General features: G+C 42.1%; 1 protein-coding gene across 1 annotated transcript; it reads left to right on the top strand.

Moving 5' to 3' along the window:
- The first annotated feature begins 185 nt into the window (after positions 1 to 185).
- LOC117326427 (DNA-directed RNA polymerase II subunit RPB1-like) lies at positions 186 to 1,910 on the top strand. Its single transcript, XM_033883175.1, has 2 exons — positions 186 to 576; positions 1,018 to 1,910. The coding sequence occupies exons 1-2, from the start codon at positions 186 to 188 to the stop codon at positions 1,908 to 1,910; spliced, it is 1,284 nt and encodes a 427-aa protein (XP_033739066.1).
- Positions 1,911 to 18,839: the final 16,929 nt, after the last annotated feature.

Raw genomic sequence — 18,839 nt, 5'->3', positions numbered from 1 at the left:
GTCTCTCTAGTCCTCTCACCAGTCCCTCTAGTCCTCTCATCAGTCTCTCTAGTCCTCTCACCAGTCTCTCTAGTCCTCCGATCAGTCCCTCTAGTCCTCTCATCAGTCACTCTAGTCCTCTCATCAGTCCCTCTAGTCCTCTCATCAGTCTCCCTAGTCCTCCCATCAGTCCCTCTTGTCCTCTCATGAGTCCCTCTAGTCCTCTCACCAGTCTCTCTAGTCCTGCCATCAGTCTCCCTAGTCCTCTCATCAGTCACTCTAGTCCTCTCACCAGTCTCTCTAGTCCTCCGATCAGTCCCTCTAGTCCTCTCATCAGTCACTCTAGTCCTCTCATCAGTCCCTCTTGTCCTCTCATCAGTCTCTTTAGTCCTCTCATCAGTCTCCCTAGTCCTCTCATGAGTCCCTCTAGTCCTCTCATCAGTCTCTCTAGTCCTCTCACCAGTCCCTCTAGTCCTCTCACCAGTCTCTCTAGTCCTCCGATCAGTCCCTCTAGTCCTCTCATCAGTCACTCTAGTCCTCTCATCAGTCCCTCTAGTCCTCTCATCAGTCACTCTAGTCCTCTCATCAGTCCCTCTTGTTCTCTCATCAGTCCCTCTAGTCCTCACCTCTTAGTCCTCTCACAGTCTCTCTAGTCCTCCATCAGTCCCTCTAGTCCTCTCTCAGTCCAGTCATCCTCTAGTCCTCTATCCATCAGTTCCCTCTAGTCCTCTCATCAGTCCTCTAGTCCCTCTCATCAGTTCTCATCCCTCTTGTCGTCTCATCCTTCATCAGTCCCTCTAGTCCTCTCATCAGTCCCCTCTAGTCCTCTCATCGTCCATCTAGTCCTCTCATCAGTCCCTCTAGTCCTCCGATCAGTCCCTCTGTCCTCTCTCGTCCCTAGTCCTCTCATCAGTCCCTCTAGTCCTCTCATCAGTCCCTCTAGTCCTCTCATCAGTCTCTCTAGTCCCCTCATCAGTCCCTCTAGTCCTCCTCTAGTCCTCTCATCAGTCCCCTCTTCATAGTCTCTCCTCTCATCAGTCCTCTCTAGTCCCTTCATCAGTCCCTCTCTCTCAGTCCCTCTCTCATCCAGTCCCTCTAGTCCTCTCATCAGTCCCTCTAGTCCTCTCATCAGTCCCTCTAGTCCTCTCATCAGTCCCTCTAGTCCTCTCATCAGTCCCTCTAGTCCTCTCATCAGTCCCTCTAGTCCTCTCATCAGTCCCTCTAGTCCTCTCATCAGTCCATCTCCTCTCATCAGTCCCTCTAGTCCTCTCATCAGTCCCTCTAGTCCTCTCATCAGTCCCTCTAGTCCTCTCATCAGTCCCTCTAGTCCTCTCATCAGTCCATCTCCTCTCATCAGTCCCTCTAGTCCTCTCATCAGTCCCTCTAGTCCTCTCATCAGTCCATCTCCTCTCATCAGTCCCTCTAGTCCTCTCATCAGTCTCTCTAGTCCTCTCATCAGTCCCTCTAGTCCTCTCATCAGTCCCTCTAGTCCTCTCATCAGTCTCTCTAGTCCTCTCATCAGTCCCTCTAGTCCTCTCATCAGTCCCTCTAGTTCTCTCATCAGTCCCTCTAGTCCTCTCATCAGTCCCTCTAGTCCTCTCATCAGTCCCTCTAGTTCTCTCATCAGTCCCTCTAGTCCTCTCATCAGTCTCTCTAGTCCTCTCATCAGTCCCTCTAGTCCTCTCATCAGTCCCTCTAGTCCTCTCATCAGTCCCTCTAGTCCTCTCATCAGTCCCTCTAGTCCTCTCATCAGTCCCTCTAGTTCTCTCATCAGTCCCTCTTGTCCTCTCATCAGTCTCTCTAGTCCTCTCATCAGTCCCTCTAGTCCTCTCATCAGTCCCTCTAGTCCTCTCATCAGTCCCTCTAGTCCTCTCATCAGTCTCTCTAGTCCTCTCATCAGTCCCTCTAGTCCTCTCATCAGTCCTCTCTAGTCCTCTCATCAGTCCCTCTAGTCTTCTCATCTGTCCATCTAGTCCTCTCATCAGTCCCTCTAGTCCTCTCATCAGTCCCTCTAGTCCCCTCACCAGTCTCTCTAGTCCCCTCATCAGTCCCTCTAGTCCTCTCATCTGTCCATCTAGTCCTCTCATCAGTCCCTCTAGTCCTCTCATCTGTCCATTCATGTCCTTCTCATCAGTCCCTCTAGTCCTCTCATCAGTCCCTCTAGTCCCCTCACCAGTCTCTCTAGTCCCCTCATCAGTCCCTCTAGTCCTCTCATCTGTCCATCTAGTCCTCTCATCTGTCCATCTAGTCCTCTCATCAGTCCATCTAGTCCTCTCATCAGTCTCTCTAGTCCTCTCATCAGTCTCTCTAGTCCCCTCATCAGTCCCTCTAGTCCCCTCATCAGTCCCCTAGTCTCTCATGTCCTCTAGTCTTATCTGTCATTAGTCTCTCATCATCCTTATCCTCTCTCATCCTTAGTCCTCTCATCAGTCCTCTAGTCCTCATCATCTCTCTAGTCCTTCATCATCCTCTGTTCTCTCACCAGTCTTGTTCTTCATCATCTTAGTCTCTCATCAGTCTTTGTCTTCATCAGTCCTTAGTCCTCTATCAGTCTCTAGTCCCTCATCAGTCCTCTAGTCTCTCTAGTCCTCTCATCAGTCCCTCTTGTCCTCCCATCAGTCCATCTAGTCCTCCCATCAGTCCATCTAGTCCTCCCATCAGTCCCTCTAGTCCTCCCATCAGTCCCTCTTGTCCTCTCATCAGTCAAGCTAGTCCTCTCATCATTCCCTCTTGTCCTCCCATCAGTCCATCTTGTCCTGCCATCATTCCCTCTTGTCCTGCCATCAGTCCATCTTGTCCTGCCATCATTCCCTCTTGTCCTGCCATCATTTCCTCTAGTCCTGCCATCATTCCCTCTTGTCCTCCCATCAGTCCCTCTTGTCCTGCCATCATTCCCTCTTGTCCTTTTTTTTTAGATTACTTTGAAATTAACAAAAGTTTTGATCGGTTGAATCATATTATCATATTTTTATGCAATGTATTTTTATGTTGTTAACAAGTGTATCTTATTTCTTTATTCTTATCAGAATCCATGATATGCTCTATAACCTCCGATTGTTAATGGTATTTTCATATTTTTGATAAACTTATCAAAGAAGCTTTTATATTGCTTTTGATTGCAACAGAAATTTAAATATTTTCATTGTCTTTATTTTAAATTTTGAAGAAAATGAATTTGATCCTACACTGAATATATTACATTGTCAGCAAGATAATGTAGGCCCTATGGGCCTCATGTAAAACATTAAACATTTAGCCCTATGGGCCTCATGTAACACGTTTATAACCACAGTTGATAAAAAAAAAAAATCCCTGTTGGAACAAGAATGGAACCTAGATTGATAAATCTGTTTGCATAACATAATTAGTTCAAATTGGAGCAAATTTAATTAAACAAAAAGTTTTGTACATGGTTTATGGGTGTTTTGAGTATGTGAAGCGTCTGAGCTTCGTGTTGAAATCCATCTAGTAGGATCAGAATTACCTCTGGTTCTGTTAACTTTCACATCAACAGGTGATGGATGGCTGTGATAATGGGTACAATTAATTAGATAAAATATGGGAACATTCAGTTTTATCATAATATTATGATCCTTTCAGTTTAATTAATCAATTAGCGGTGTTTTAATTATGTGCAATGTCTTTGTGTGTTTAGCCTAGATTGTTTAAAATAATTTTATCACATTTGTATTATTCAAAAAACAATCATATCTAATATTTGTTTCGTCTTTTATATATTTTAACGTTCTTGAAACACTGGGATTTGTATGTTGGATTTACAAAAGATACACAGATAGATCAATATATGAGAGGAATGCATGTGATTATTTTCACAAACATTTCTTAGCTATCGAATGTTAATATTTCAGTCATTTTAGAAATTCTTTCCATGCAAGGATAAAATGAGATACAGATTTCATCATTTATTTTCATACTGTGGGTGACTATTTTTCCATAATAAATGGATTTCAAAATTCATGACAATATCTCATAAAAATATTCTGTGAAAGGTATGTGAAGTTAACGAGACTTTGATCACACCTGGAGCTTCGTGATGACTTCAAGTCATGGGAGGAAACAGAGGCAGGAAATGAAGGAAAGCCAACACCGTTTAACAAAATATAAATATTGATGAGAGTTTCACATCTCTGACACAAGATATTCATAATGACAACTGTATTACCTTGATTGGTTGTGATACAACTTAACTCAGAAAAGCCATCTGGATCACCAAGAGGCTTGGTTCACTGCTTTCAATTAAATGTGCATTCGTGCCAATGAAATTGATTTTTCTTTCCTGAAAATAATTGGAAATTAAAACGAAAGCGATACAAAATCTCGCCTTTATGCTGCTAAATAGCTGCTTGTGTAAGCTTTGAATAATCAAGTGCTTTATGGCATAACCTCTATAATGCGTGTGAATTGTGGACAGATTACAGATTTATCTGAAAGTAATTCAGAACTGTATTCATGTGTATGCTAATGTACCCTGCAGTTTATCCTCCCTTCAACCTTACCTCATCTTTTGTAGCCCAGAGCATGACCAATCAAATTCATTTCACTGCCTCTGCTAGGAATCGAACCTGGGACCTCAGGATTATTAGTCTTACACTCAACTGATTGAGCTAAACAGAAATTTTGTAATGGATTCCTATTGACAATCATAAGTTAAAAAGCTAAGGAATGTTGATGAAACTGGGGAAGGATTCCTTGTTAATAAAACTTGTAGAGGAAAGTGTTTTCTGTTGATCATTTCTGTCTGCAATGTTTTTCTTAAAACTTCTGCCCTGCTGGTACGACATAAGAATTGTACCTGCTTCCCCCATTGCATGATCGTAAGAGGCGACTAAATTTGAGATCTTATCTCTTCTCTTCTTTCTTAACAACTTGGCAATGCCTCACTTCTAGGCCTTTAGTCGAGCGTTCGCCGCTGTGAGGAAGGCTTTGGGTTCTGTCCCCTGGCCGAGACATACCAGAGTCATTAAAAATGGTAGTTGCTACTCCTGCCTGCTTAGCGCTCAGCATTTTAGGAGTGAGACAACTGGTCCGCCCGTTGTCAGTATAATGTGACCGGGATGGGGTGTCCTGCTGGGTATCTTCGGCAGTATGCTTCAGTGAGGTAGCACTTTAAATCGGCAAAGGTTCCAGCCTATCACAAGGAGACTTAACACAGACATACCGCAGCCTCCCAAAACACACATAGCAATCACCACACGCATGCATATTGCACCCAAAAGAGGCCTTCCTTAAATGACCTTAGATGTTGATTGGACGTTAAACAAATAAAACCAAACAAAACCAAAGTTCAATACTTTCAGTGAAAATGTAAAAAGAAATAAAAATAAAACCACAATTTTTCTAAGTATGCTATACCCCAGAGATGAGTGGTAATTTTGAAATATCTTCATCAGTGCCCTGTGTAACAGACTAATCAGTGCCAGTACCTTGGAGCAGGAATGTCTCTGACTACATAGACACATGAATTCCATAAAATTTTCTTACAGAAGATTTAAGAAAACAATCCTGGACTTATGGGATGATTAAAGAAGTGTAAAGCCTTTTGTGTACTGTAGGTGCTTAAAACGATCAAAGGAAATGGGACACTGCTGTGTGTTAGGGCTGATAGTGTTAATGTTTTAATGATTAAAACATGCTTGTTGTGGAGACTGGGATGCTGTTGGGACCAGATCCTCCTTCAGTAAGACATATGTAACAAGTCCTGTGTTTGTGACGAGGATAAAATCTGGATCTGTTCTATGGAAAGTGGTCAAAGCTTGACCTACTCCTGGAGCTATGAATACCTACTGTACAGTATCCTATAGTGTGGACAAATACCCACTGTACAGTATCCTACAGTGTGGACAACTACCCACTGTACAGTATCCTACAGTGTGGACAAATACCCACTGTACAGTATCCTACAGTGTGGACAAATACCCACTGTACAGTATCCTACAGTGTGGACAAATACCCACTGTACAGTATCCTACAGTGTGGACAAATACCCACTGTACAGTATCCTACAGTGTGGACAAATACCCACTAGTACAGTATCCTACAGTGTGGACAAATACCCACTGTACAGTATCCTACAGTGTGGACAAATACCCACTGTACAGTATCCTACAGTGTGGACAAATACCCACTGTACAGTATCCTACAGTGTGGACAAATACCCATAGTACAGTATCCTACAGTGTGGACAAATACCCACTGTACAGTATCCTACAGTGTGGACAAATACCCACTGTACAGTATCCTACAGTGTGGACAAATACCCACTGTACAGTATCAGTGCCCCTTTTTTTTAATTTTTTTTAAAAAACCCCCAAAACCCCTTTCCCCCCAACCTTTTTTTTTCCCCCACCCCCCCAAACCCCCCCCCCCCCCCTTTTTTAAATCTTCTCCCCCCCCCCAACCTCCCCCCCCCCCCCTCCCCCCCAATTTTTTTTTCCCCCCCCCCCCCCCTTTTCCCCCCCCCCTTTTCCCCCCCTTTTTTTTCCCCAACCCCCAGCCCCCCCCCCTTTTTTTTTTTTTTTCCCCCCCCTTTTTTCCCCCCGGGGGCCCGTTCCCCCAATTTAAAGGCCCCCTTTTCCCCCCCCCTTAAAAGGGGTCCCCCCCCCCAAACCCCCCAAAAATTCCCTTTTCCCCAATTACTTTCCCCCCCCCTTAAAACCCTTTTCATTTTCCCCCTCCTCTTTCATTTTCACTTCCCCTTCCTTCCCTCAACTTTCCTTCCCCCCTTTCCCAAATCCCTTGTCCTCCTCCTTCCAAACCTTTCACTGTTTCCCCCTTTCCCCCCCTTTAACGTTCCCCCTCCACCCTTCACGTTCCCTCCTTCCCAAACCTCTCACTTCCCCCTGCAATCACCCCCACCTTCCAAATTTCAACTTTCTCTGTCCGAACCATTTACGTACCGTCCAAACTTCAAAATTCCATCAAATACCCACTTTTCCCTAGTTCAAACCCACACTTCGATCCTCCACTTCTTGCCTGTTCCTTGCCCCAAACCTTCCAAATGTTACCCTCTCCCAAATTTACAAACTTTCCCAAACTTAAAACCCTACTTTTCCCTCTTACCGAAGTTACCTTTTTTACTTCAACTTTTACCCCCCGCATCTCTTGTGAGGTCGTCAATTTTGTTAACCTCTTGGAGTGGACTGTTCCATCCTCCTCAAACATTGTACTAATTTTCCGATGTCAAAACCTCTCTTTCTTCCACCCTCCCCCCTCCCTTGCCCCTTATCCACTACACTTCCCCTTGCCATACCCTTACACTGTCCCGGTTCAACTTACATTACGACCTCTTCAAATCCCACTGTCCCATCCTTCAGCCAATCCCCGTCCCCCGTCCCTAACCTCTCCCTTTCTTCCTCCTCACCCTGCATTCTCCCCTCCTTCCCCAACCTTTTCACTTTCCCTCCTACCAACCCTTTACAATTCCCCTCTCTAACCTCATTCACTTTTCCCCCTCCTTCCCCAACCTCACTGTTGCCCCCCTCCCCACCTTTCCACTGTTCCTCCCCAATCCATTCCCTTCAACTCCAACTTTCCCCTCCTTCCTCACCTGTCCTTCCCCCCTGTCCAACCTCTTCACGTTCCCCCTCCTTCCCTCATTTCCCATACTCCCCTTCCTACCTCCCTTTTCTTCAATTCCCCTCCTTCCTCAACCTTTAATTCCCCCTTCAGCCTCCTTCCCCAACCTCTTCACTGTTCCCCCTCCTTTCCCCAACCTCTTCACTGTTTCCCCCTCCTTCCCCAACCTCTTCACTGTTCCCCCTCCTTCCCCAACCTTTTCACTTTCCCCCTCCTTCCCCAACCTCTTCACTGTTCCCCCTCCTTCCCCAACCTTTCACTTTCCCCCCTTTCCCCAAACCTCTTCACTGTTCCCCCCTCCTTCCCCAACCTCTTCACTGTTCCCCCTCCTTCCCCAACCTCTTCACTGTTCCCCCTCCTTCCCCAACCTCTTCACTGTTCCCCCTCCTTCCCCAACCTTTTCACTGTTCCCCCTCCTTTCCCAACCTTTCACTGTTCCCCCTCCTTCCCCAACCTCTTCCCTGTTCCCCTCCTTCCCCAACCTCTTCCCTGTTCCCCTCCTTCCCACCTCTTCACTGTTCCCCCTCCTTCCCCAACCTTTTCACTGTTCCCCTCCTTCCCAACCTTCATCACTTTCCCCCTCCTTCCCAACCTCTGCACCTGTTCCTCCCCCTCCTTCCCAACTTTCAATTTCCCTCCCTTCCCAACCTCGTTCCATCCCCTCCTCCCAACGTTCACTTTCCCCCTCCTTCCACATTACTCCCCCCTTCCAAATCCTCTTATTCCCCCTCCATCCTCCTTCCCAAAGGTTCCCCAACTCTTCCCAACCTCTCTTCACTTTCCCCCCTTTTCCAACCTTACTCCACTGTCAGTCTCATGTCCCTCCCCTCCACATTTTCACTTCCCCAACCTTCCCACCTTAATTCTTCCTTCCCCCCTCAACCCTTCATGTCCACCTCCTTCCCAACCTCTTCCCATGTTCCCCCTCCTCCACCTTTCCCACTGTTCCACTACCACTTTCACTTTCCCCTCTTCCCAACCCTAAATTTCCCCTCCAATCCCACCTCCATTCCCCCTTCCAACCTCTCACTGTTCCCTCTCCTTCACCTCACTTCACTGTCCAATCCTCTACTCTTCCCCTTCTACCTCAGTCCCTCAACTCTTCATTCCCCCTCCTTCCCCAACCTTTTCACTTTCCCCCTCCTTCCCAACCTCTTCACTGTTCCCCCCTCCTTCCTCAACCTCTTCACTGTTCCCCTCCTTCCCCAACCTCTTCACTGTTCCCCCTCCTTCCCCAACCTCTTTCACTGTTCCCCCTCCTTTCCTCAACCTCTTCACTGTTCCCCTCCTTCCTCAACCTCTTCACTGTTCCCCTCCTTCCCCAACCTCTTCACTGTTCCCCCCTCCTTCCCCAACCTCTTCACTGTTCCCCCTCCTTCCCTCAACCTCTTCACTGTTCCCCCTCCTTCCTCAACCTCTTCACTGTTCCCCCCTCCTTCCCAAACCTCTTCACTGTTCCCCCCTCCTTCCCCAACCTCTTCACTGTTCCCCCTCCTTCCCCAACCTCTTCACTGTTCCCCCCTCCTTCCTCAACCTCTTCACTGTTCCCCTCCTTCCCCAACCTCTTCACTGTTCCCCCTCCTTCCCCAACCTCTTCACTGTTCCCCCTCCTTCCCCCACCCCCTCTCCCTCCCCCCCCCTTCCCCCCCTCCCTTTCCCCCCCTCCCTTTTCCAACCTCCTTCCCTCCCCCTCCTTCCCCAACCCTTCCCAACCCCACGTCCCCCACCCTCTTCAACTTTCACCCCCTTCCCAACCTTTCCCAACCTTTCCCCCTCCTTCCCCACCCTTTCACTTTCCCCTCCTCCCAACCTCTTAAACTTTCCCCCCTCCCCAACCTTTCACTTCCCCCCCTCTTCCCCAACCCTCGCCCTCCTCCCCAACCCTACTGTTCCCCCCCTTCCAACCTCTTCACGTTCCCCTCCTGCCCCAACCCTCACTGTTCCCCCTCCTCCCAACATTTAACTTTCCCCCTCCTGTCCCCAACCCTTCATTTTTCCCCCCCTTTCCCCAACCTCTTACTGTTCCCCTCCTCCCCCCTTCACTGTTTCCCCCCTCCCAACCTCTCACTTTTCCCCTCCTCCCAACCTTCACTGTCCCCCCTTCCTTCCCCAACCTCTTAAATTTCCCTCCCTCTCCCACTCACTTAACCCCTCCACCTTCTCCCTCTTCCCCACCTTTTTTTCCCTCCCCTCCCCCTCCTTCCCAACCTTTTCCACCTTCCTCTTTTCCCCAACCTCTCAACGTTTCCCCCTCCTTCCCCAACCCCTTCACTGTTCCCCTCCTCCTACCCAACAACTGTTCCCTCCTTCCCCCCCTCTTCACTTTCACCTCCGTCCCCAACCTTTCAACTTTCTTCCCAACTTTCGGTCCCCCTCCTTCCCAACCTCTTCACTGTTCCCCCTCCTTCCTCAACCTTAACTGTTCCCTCCCCCCCTTATCCCCCTCTTCACTGTTTCCCCTCCTTCCCCAACCTCTTCACTTTCCCCTCCTCCTCCCAAACCTCTTCACTGTTCCCCCTCCTTCCCCAACCTCTTCACTGTTCCCCCTCCTTCCCCAACCTCTTCACTGTTCCCTCCTCCCCACCTCCCTTCCGCTCCTCTCCCCTCACATTTCCCCCCCTCCTTCCCCAACCTCTTCCTCCCCCTCCTTCCCCAACCTCTTCACTGTTCCCCCTCCTTCCTCAACCTCTTCACTGTTCCCCCCCTCCTTCCTCAACCTCTTCACTGTTCCCCCTCCTTCCCCAACCTCTTCACTGTTCCCCCCTCCTCAACCTCTTCACTTTTCCCCTCCTTCCCCAACCTCTTCACTTTTCCCCTCCTTCCCCAACCTTTTCACTTTTCCCCCTCCTTCCCCAACCTCTTTCACTTTCCCCTCCTTCTTCCCCTCACCTCTTCACTTTTCCCCCCCCCTTCCCCAACCTCTTCACTTTCCCCCCCCCCTTCCCCAACCTCTTCACTGTTCCCCCTCCTTCCTCAACCTCTTCACTGTTCCCCCTCCTTCCCCACCTCTTCCCCTGTCCCCCTCCTTCCCCAACCTCTTCACTGTTCCCCCCTCCCCTTCCCCAACCTCTTCACTGTTCCCCCTCCTTCCCCAACCTCTTCACTGTTCCCCCTCCTTCCCCAACCTCTTCACTGTTCCCCCTCCTTCCCCAACCTCTTCACTGTTCCCCCCTCCTTCCCCAAACCTCTTTCACTGTTCCCCCTCCTTCCCCAACCTCTTCACTTTTCCCCCTCCTTCCTCAACCTCTTCACTTTTCCCCCTCCTTCCCCAACCTCTTCACTTTTCCCCCTCCTTCCCCAACCTCTTCACTGTTTCTCCTTACTATTTTCACATCCCTCCTCCCTCCCCAACTTTTTTTTTCTTCTCAGTTTTCAGGAAAAAAAAAAGAAATTTGGGGGGGGGGGGGGGGGGGGGGGGGATGATACATATTTATGTGAATTTTGAGGATTAATGACTTTTGGAAATTTAATATTTGTTTCGCAATGCATCAATATTTTCACATGTCTATAATGTATACAGGGTAATTCCATGCCATTGAATATTTTTTGGGGTTTTCCTTTTTTTTTTTTGGAAAAATACTGAATTCTATTGAGTTTAGGAGTTATGCACTTATCATATTGACAAAGTGGGACAGGCATGACATACAATTATGTGTAATTCTTATTTTAAAATCTTCCTTATATTCGTTTTCATACTTTAAAAGCTTTATATTAAGATATATGATTTTTGTCGTTGATAAAAGAGTTATGGTTTTTCCTTCATTATTGTTGAACAGGAAACAGAGCATACAGTAACTGGTATCAAACTTAAAATTTATAAGTGTGCTTAAAATAAAGTTGAATCATTGGTTTGTTTGTTTTTGTTTAACGTCCTATTAACAGCCAGGGTCATTTAAGGACGTGCCAGGTTTAGAGGTGGAGGAAAGCCGGAGTACCTGGAGAAAAAACACCGGCCTACAGTCGGTACCTGGCAACTGCCCCACGTAGGTTTCGAACTCGCAACCCAGTGGTGGAGGGCTAGTGATAAAGTGTCGAGACACCTTAACCACTCGGCCACCACGGCCCCTATCATTCATATTGATTGTTGATTATTCATGCAAATAAAAATTTATAATGCCTCTGATCAGATAAACAGATATAGTATTTTATCATGAAGGTTGTTAAATGTCGAGGACATCCATTTGTACACTACCTCATTGCTTTCCTTCAATAGTGTATTTGTAAAAAAGATTTTTGTTTTCCTGACTTTTAATTTTAGAAACTTAAACTATGAAATAAAAAAGCAAGATATTAGTCTGTGTTTATTACATCCGGAAATAAACGGTTAAAAAAGCAAGATATTAGTCTGTGTTTATTACATCCGGAAATAAACGGTTCATTATGGTATTTTATATACAGTCGTGCACTGACCAAACAGGTTATTTCAAAGGAGTTTAATTTCATAAAGATTTCAATAAATTGAAGAATAAGGGAGACAACTGAAAATTCCAATATAGCGCATCATTTATTATACAAGGTGTATACAACAGGGAGATCTATTAAGGATGTTATCATTTATTATACAAGGTGTATACAACATGGAGATGTATTAAGGATGTTATCATTTATTATACAAGGTGTATACAACATGGAGATCTATTAAGGATGTTATCATTTATTATACAAGGTGTATACCACAGGGAGATGTATTAAGGATGTTATCATTTATTATACAAGGTGTATACAACATGGAGATGTATTAAGGATGTTATCATTTATTATACATGGTGTATACAATATGGAGATCTATTAAGGGTGTTATCATTTATTATACAAGGTGTATACAACAGGGAGATCTATTAAGGGTGTTATCATTTATTATACAAGGTGTATACAACATGGAGATCTATTAAGGGTGTTATCATTTATTATACAAGGTGTATACAACATGGAGATCTATTAAGGATGTTATCATTTATTATACAAGGTGTATACCACAGGGAGATCTATTAAGGATGTTATCATTTATTATACAAGGTGTATACAACAGGGAGATCTATTAAGGGTGTTATCATTTATTATACATGGTGTGTACAACAGGGAGATCTATTAAGGGTGTTATCATTTATTATACAAGGTGTATACAACAGGGAGATCTATTAAGGGTGTTATCATTTATTATACATGGTGTATACAACAGGGAGATCTATTAAGGGTGTTATCATTTATTGTACAAGGTGTATACAACATGGAGATCTATTAAGGGTGTTATCATTTATTATACAAGGTGTATACAACAGGGAGATCTATTAAGGGTGTAATCATTTATTGTACATGGTGTATACAACAGGGAGATCTATTAAGGGTGTTATCATTTATTGTACAAGGTGTATACAACAGGGAGATCTATTAAGGGTGTTATCATTTATTATACATGGTGTATACAACATGGAGATCTATTAAGGGTGTTATCATTTATTATACAAGGTGTATACAACATGGAGATCTATTAAGGGTGTTATCATTTATTATACAAGGTGTATACAACATGGAGATCTATTAAGGGTGTTATCATTTATTATACAAGGTGTATACAACAGGGAGATCTATTAAGGGTGTTATCATTTATTGTACATGGTGTATACAACAGGGAGATCTATTAAGGATGTTATCATTTATTGTACATGGTGTATACAACATGGAGATCTATTAAGGGTGTTATCATTTATTATACAAGGTGTATACAACAGGGAGATCTATTAAGGGTGTTATCATTTATTGTACATGGTGTATACAACAGGGAGATCTATTAAGGGTGTTATCATTTATTGTACAAGGTGTATACAACAGGGAGATCTATTAAGGATGTTATCATTTATTGTACAAGGTGTATACAACAGGGAGATCTATTAAGGATGTTATCATTTATTATACATGGTGTATACAACAGGGAGATCTATTAAGGATGTTATCATTTATTATACATTGTGTATACAACAGGGAGATCTATTAAGGATGTTATCATTTATTATACATGGTGTATACAACAGGGAGATCTATTAAGGGTGTTATCATTTATTATACATGGTGTGTACAACAGGGAGATCTATTAAGGATGTTATCATTTATTATACATGGTGTATACAACAGGGAGATCTATTAAGGATGTTATCATTTATTATACAAGGTGTATACAACAGGGAGATCTATTAAGGGTGTTATCATTTATTATACAAGGTGTATACAACAGGGAGATCTATTAAGGGTGTTATCATTTATTATACATGGTGTGTACAACAGGGAGATATATTAAGGGTGTTATCATTTATTATACAAGGTGTATACAACAGGGAGATCAATTAAGGGTTTTATCATTTATTATACATGGTGTATACAACAGGGAGATCTATTAAGGATGTTATCATTTATTGTACAAGGTGTATACAACATGGAGATCAATTAAGGATGCTATCATTTATTATACAAGGTGTATACAACAGGGAGATCTATTAAGGGTGTTATCATTTATTGTACATGATGTATACAACAGGGAGATCTATTAAGGGTGTTATCATTTCCTAATTTAGCATGTATGTACATCTGATAGTATCATCCACACACCATGTAATCTATAGCCAAAACTTGTTCATTTTGTAAAAACCTACAATTCCTATTAATCATAAGTCATTACAGACATTTCTAAAGTGTTACGATAGCTTGAAGTATGTCTCTTAATTGTTGAAAATGAATCGCTCTTATGAAATATTTCCTTGTAGAATATATAACAACACTTCAAACTTTTTTCCATGTCTGACTGATACTGACACATGGTGAATTCTCATACTTTGTTGTCTGTTTAAAAATTATGTCATTCATCAAGCATTTATGAATCTATTCTAAGATATATTAATGATCACATCAATTATTTAATAATGAACAATTAAGGACAATATAGGGAAGGTTAACAGTGTATAAAGATAATTTAAAGCTTGGTGGTATAGAAGACGGTTTTCTTGTGTATGGTTAAGAAAACAAACTTGTCTAAAGATAATATTTGACCATCACATATTTTGTGACATCATCAAAGGCATGGAGATGAGAATATTATTATTTTAGATACAAGTCAGTCTGACAGAGCACTGTTTACACAAACGATGGCAAAATTATCGTAAATATGACATTGTGATAAACGGTAGTACCTTACATTTGTTGCCAATTCATACAAAATGAAAGTTGTGTCAATTTCTTTGTTTCACCTATCCCGAGATTCAACAAAAATGAAACATGCAAAGATTTCTTTGATAAACCTCCTATGAAATGGAAACAGATGTGAGATGTTCTAGCTGGTATTACTCTTTTGTCCAATTTTTAAAACAAACAAGGTTACCAATTTTCAAAATGTAAGGTCACATGTCAAATAATTTTTTTCTTATAATATGTAGAACCAGGCCTTCAGAGGGTAGGATAATCTGATTGATGGTAGATATTTAAAGTTACATGTATAAATCTGTAATCTCTATGATGATGCTGTATTAGACATCATGCAGACCGATCCAGATTGTGTGTTATGTGTAATATACTGGACAGTGTTTTTTATGGGGTTACTGATAACACTAATTTATTGGTGTTATCGCCACTCTGTCCTGTTGTAATAAACCATGTCAATTTCCTACTGAGGCGATGTGTTTTGGCCGGCAATCTTTTTATCAAAATGACCCTGTGGTCAGAAATGGATGCCATTATGACATAAAATCTCCTGTTTCCCTGTGAATAATTTACCGATAGTTAACAAAATCATCTGTCATCTAGAGTCTGTCTGTGTGTCCTGTCGTCAAGGGAAAACCTACCATCACTACGACAGGAATGAGTCTGCTTCATCAAAACGTTTGTTCATGTCTCAAACAAAGCAGCTATCATTGTTCCACTACTAGCATAAGAAAAAGACAAACTACAAAAAATATCAGTTTTCAATTTTGGCTGATACATTCCTCACAAGCGAAATAAAACCCATGCCGAAAGCAAGCAACATATAATTCATTAAATCATAACCGATTTCTTCATTATTCTGAATATGATTTGTCTCCAATTTTTACTTGACATAATCTATACCATATGTTGACAATAATGATAATTTATCGGTTGTAGTAATTATTCATCAATATTCTAAAAATAGCGTAGCTTGTCTTTGCTATCTAGACTTTCGCCCATCTGCTGTCTGCTTCCCAATGATAACAGACTTTGCTGATGGATAGTTTTTCCTTTCTCCTCAAATTAACATCAGTCATCTTCCTGTAATCACAGATAGAATCAATCATATCTTATTACCTGGCATTACAAGTTTGAATCTGTGCATTTTGTTATCAATTATATTCAGTTTTTATTTATTTGAAAAATGAAATATTTTATAAGAAATATTTAAATCAAATAATAAAATATATTCTGTGAAAATGTATAAACCTTTTTTGTTTTATTTCTTGAGGACCTTAATAATGATATTGATTCCATGATCTATTTTAACAATACAAATGATTGTACGGCAATAGTGTATAAATTAGTAATAAAGGAATTAAATCTTGTGGAACTGGAAATTAAGTCGGGTGGTTGGATAAACACTTGCCTAACTTCACCTAAGTGGCCATGGTTCGATTCCCCGACCGAACGTGAAAAGGTTAGGGATTACTGCCCGACCATGTGGGTTTTCTCCTGGTATTCAAGTTTCCTTCTTCAGTAAGATTCCTCGTGCACTTCCGTCTGGGCCAAAAAATTAACCATGGTTAATATAAGTAAATATCAATTGTTTTGCAAGTGTTGCAACATAAGTAAAGTTTACATAAAATTTATTAAGTTCATACGTGAAAAAAAAATATCACTGGCAATTTCACAGAAAATGATTAATGGAAAAGCATCAATTTAATTCCACAATAACCGTTGCTTTTTGAAGCCATGAAGGTTTCTCCAAATTTAAAAAAAAATGCAAAAACAAAAAAAAAGAAAAAGAAAAAAATCTGATTTCATTTCACAGTTATCGACATCGCTTTGACTTCCCAGTTTGAACTTTGATGTGCATGGTAATAGCAATCGTCTTCAATGGTTCTGAACCAGTTGTTGCCCTTACGTACTTCGGAATCGGATTGATGATGCCATTGTGGAAGCAGGCTGGTCTTTGATTCAGATTGAGTTACATGGCAGTATGATATGGACTAGTATGGTGATATGGTAACACAGGAAAGACTTAGGCTGGCCTCTAATGTTATGGTATATTGATCTCCAAAAGGATATTGATTCTGTGGTGTTAAGTCTTTGTTACCACTACTCTCCGCCACTGAGCTTCAGTTTCAGCGATTTATAGACCACACGAAAGCAGGACCGCTTGCATGACATCATTAAATTCTTTCCATGGTACATATTTAGATGAAATAGCATTTGCCAGCTCATATATGCGTACATATTCATAGGTTTTGGACAGCAGTGTGTCCCTGGGAATACTCAAATATTCTCCGTCACTGAGCTGGAAAATATGATTCTAAGATATTTATGAAGTTTTGTTTTCTGATTATCTCTGTTGTCGGTTTTTTTTTTTTTTTTTTTTTTAAATCCACCACAGCCAATATAACAGAAACCTCTCATGGCCAAAGGTCAACCGAATTTGTGAATTATATGGTCCCCACCCTCATGGGCCTGAGTTATGGCGCAAAAAGGGAAAATTTCAGGTCTTTTTCCCATCAAGACCCATGTAAGTTGGAATCAAATGCTCTTGATAGAAGAAAGGTCTTGAGATGGTTTACTATTTGTGAACTCATGACCCTGGCGTTTCACGTTTCCCTCTAGGGAGCGGGTTCACTTTACTATAGTTTATTTAGGGGTTTCACATTTTTGGCTATCATTTATTGAATTTCCATTGGATTTGTTTTAATTTCTTTAGAATTATCAATGGTAGTGTCAGTTTGATGGTTGATAATATTGAACCTGACTGAACCCAAGGGATCGATTGGCTGGGCCAATAAGGGTCGCACTGATAAAAAATCAGAAATGTTCTACTCAAGACCCAGAGATGGTAGAATCAAATATTCTCCGTAGATTGATGAGTGCTTTTACCAAAATGTGAATTCCATAACTCTTGGGTCCTATGTTTTACCTTGGGTCCTATGTTTTACCTTGGGTCCTATGTTTTACCTTGGGGAGGGGTTCAGATTTATTATAGTTTAATTGCAGATGAAAAATTGTGTAAACTCCAAAAACTGTCAATTCAAAATTCATGAAGAATCATTGAGAAAAACAAAAAATAACAAAATATGTTTAAAAAAATAAATAGATAAGAAGAAGAATTAACATTGATTTTTTGTTTGTTTCACATCAAATTGTACATTTGTTTCAATGTCAGCTAAACCTGTCCTTTTGTATTTTGTAATAAGTATAATGTCCATCATTGATAATGTTTTCTGTTCATAAATTTGTAAACTGAAATACCAATAATGTTGCAAACTAGAACTTGTAAAAAATACATAGAAATCACATTTAGCTGACTTTTTTATCTGTTCATTCAACGGAGTAAGACAAATAAAACTGCCTTTAAAGGTAATGTCCTGATAGGGCAGAAAAACAAGAGAGAAATAATCCATTTACAATATATATTGTACTGAGAGGTTTGTACAATGATTCTATTGTAGAACTGCTCGGCAGTGTAGTGATGTATGTGGGTACTGAATTATGGGTAAAGATAGCCTGATAATGATAAAAGAATGGAGAAGTATCGACAATGATATCAAATTAACTCGGACAACATAGACTGTTCAAACACAAATATTCACCCATGTACTTAGACAGCAAAGATAAATATGTTCTAGAAGCTAAATCGTCCTGGGAGAAAAAAAAAAAAGCAAACTATAAAAGTTGAAATATTCATTACATTTGTAGCCTACAGGCAAAAAGCAATGAGCAAAAATTTAAGGTAAATGGCAAGCTGTTTGTATAATGGAAACAACTTGGAAGAGAAGGTATCGACTGCTGGTGGAGATTCCTCCGGACTCCATGGAAAGGTTGCATCACATGACTAATTGATTTATCAGAGAAATTTACAATAACAAGGTTTTGTCCCTGGCTATTAGTCCCCTGGTAGGAACTGAGTATAGGCCTAGGGCTTGCTGCGGAGGCTGACAAGTGGAGAGAAGGGGATTATTGACTATCGGCTAAGCTGGCCACCTTACAAAGGAGTCGGTGTACTGGCAGTGTAAGCAGAGCAAAGCCAGGCCCATTGTTCTGAGAAACAATTACACATCTGCTGTCTC

This window comes from Pecten maximus, chromosome 4 (assembly GCF_902652985.1).
Source record: "Pecten maximus chromosome 4, xPecMax1.1, whole genome shotgun sequence".
In the NCBI taxonomy this organism is placed as follows: Eukaryota; Metazoa; Mollusca; class Bivalvia; order Pectinida; family Pectinidae; genus Pecten; species Pecten maximus.
Note: the sequence above shows the minus strand (reverse complement) of the source record. Positions and strands in the feature narration are given on the sequence as shown.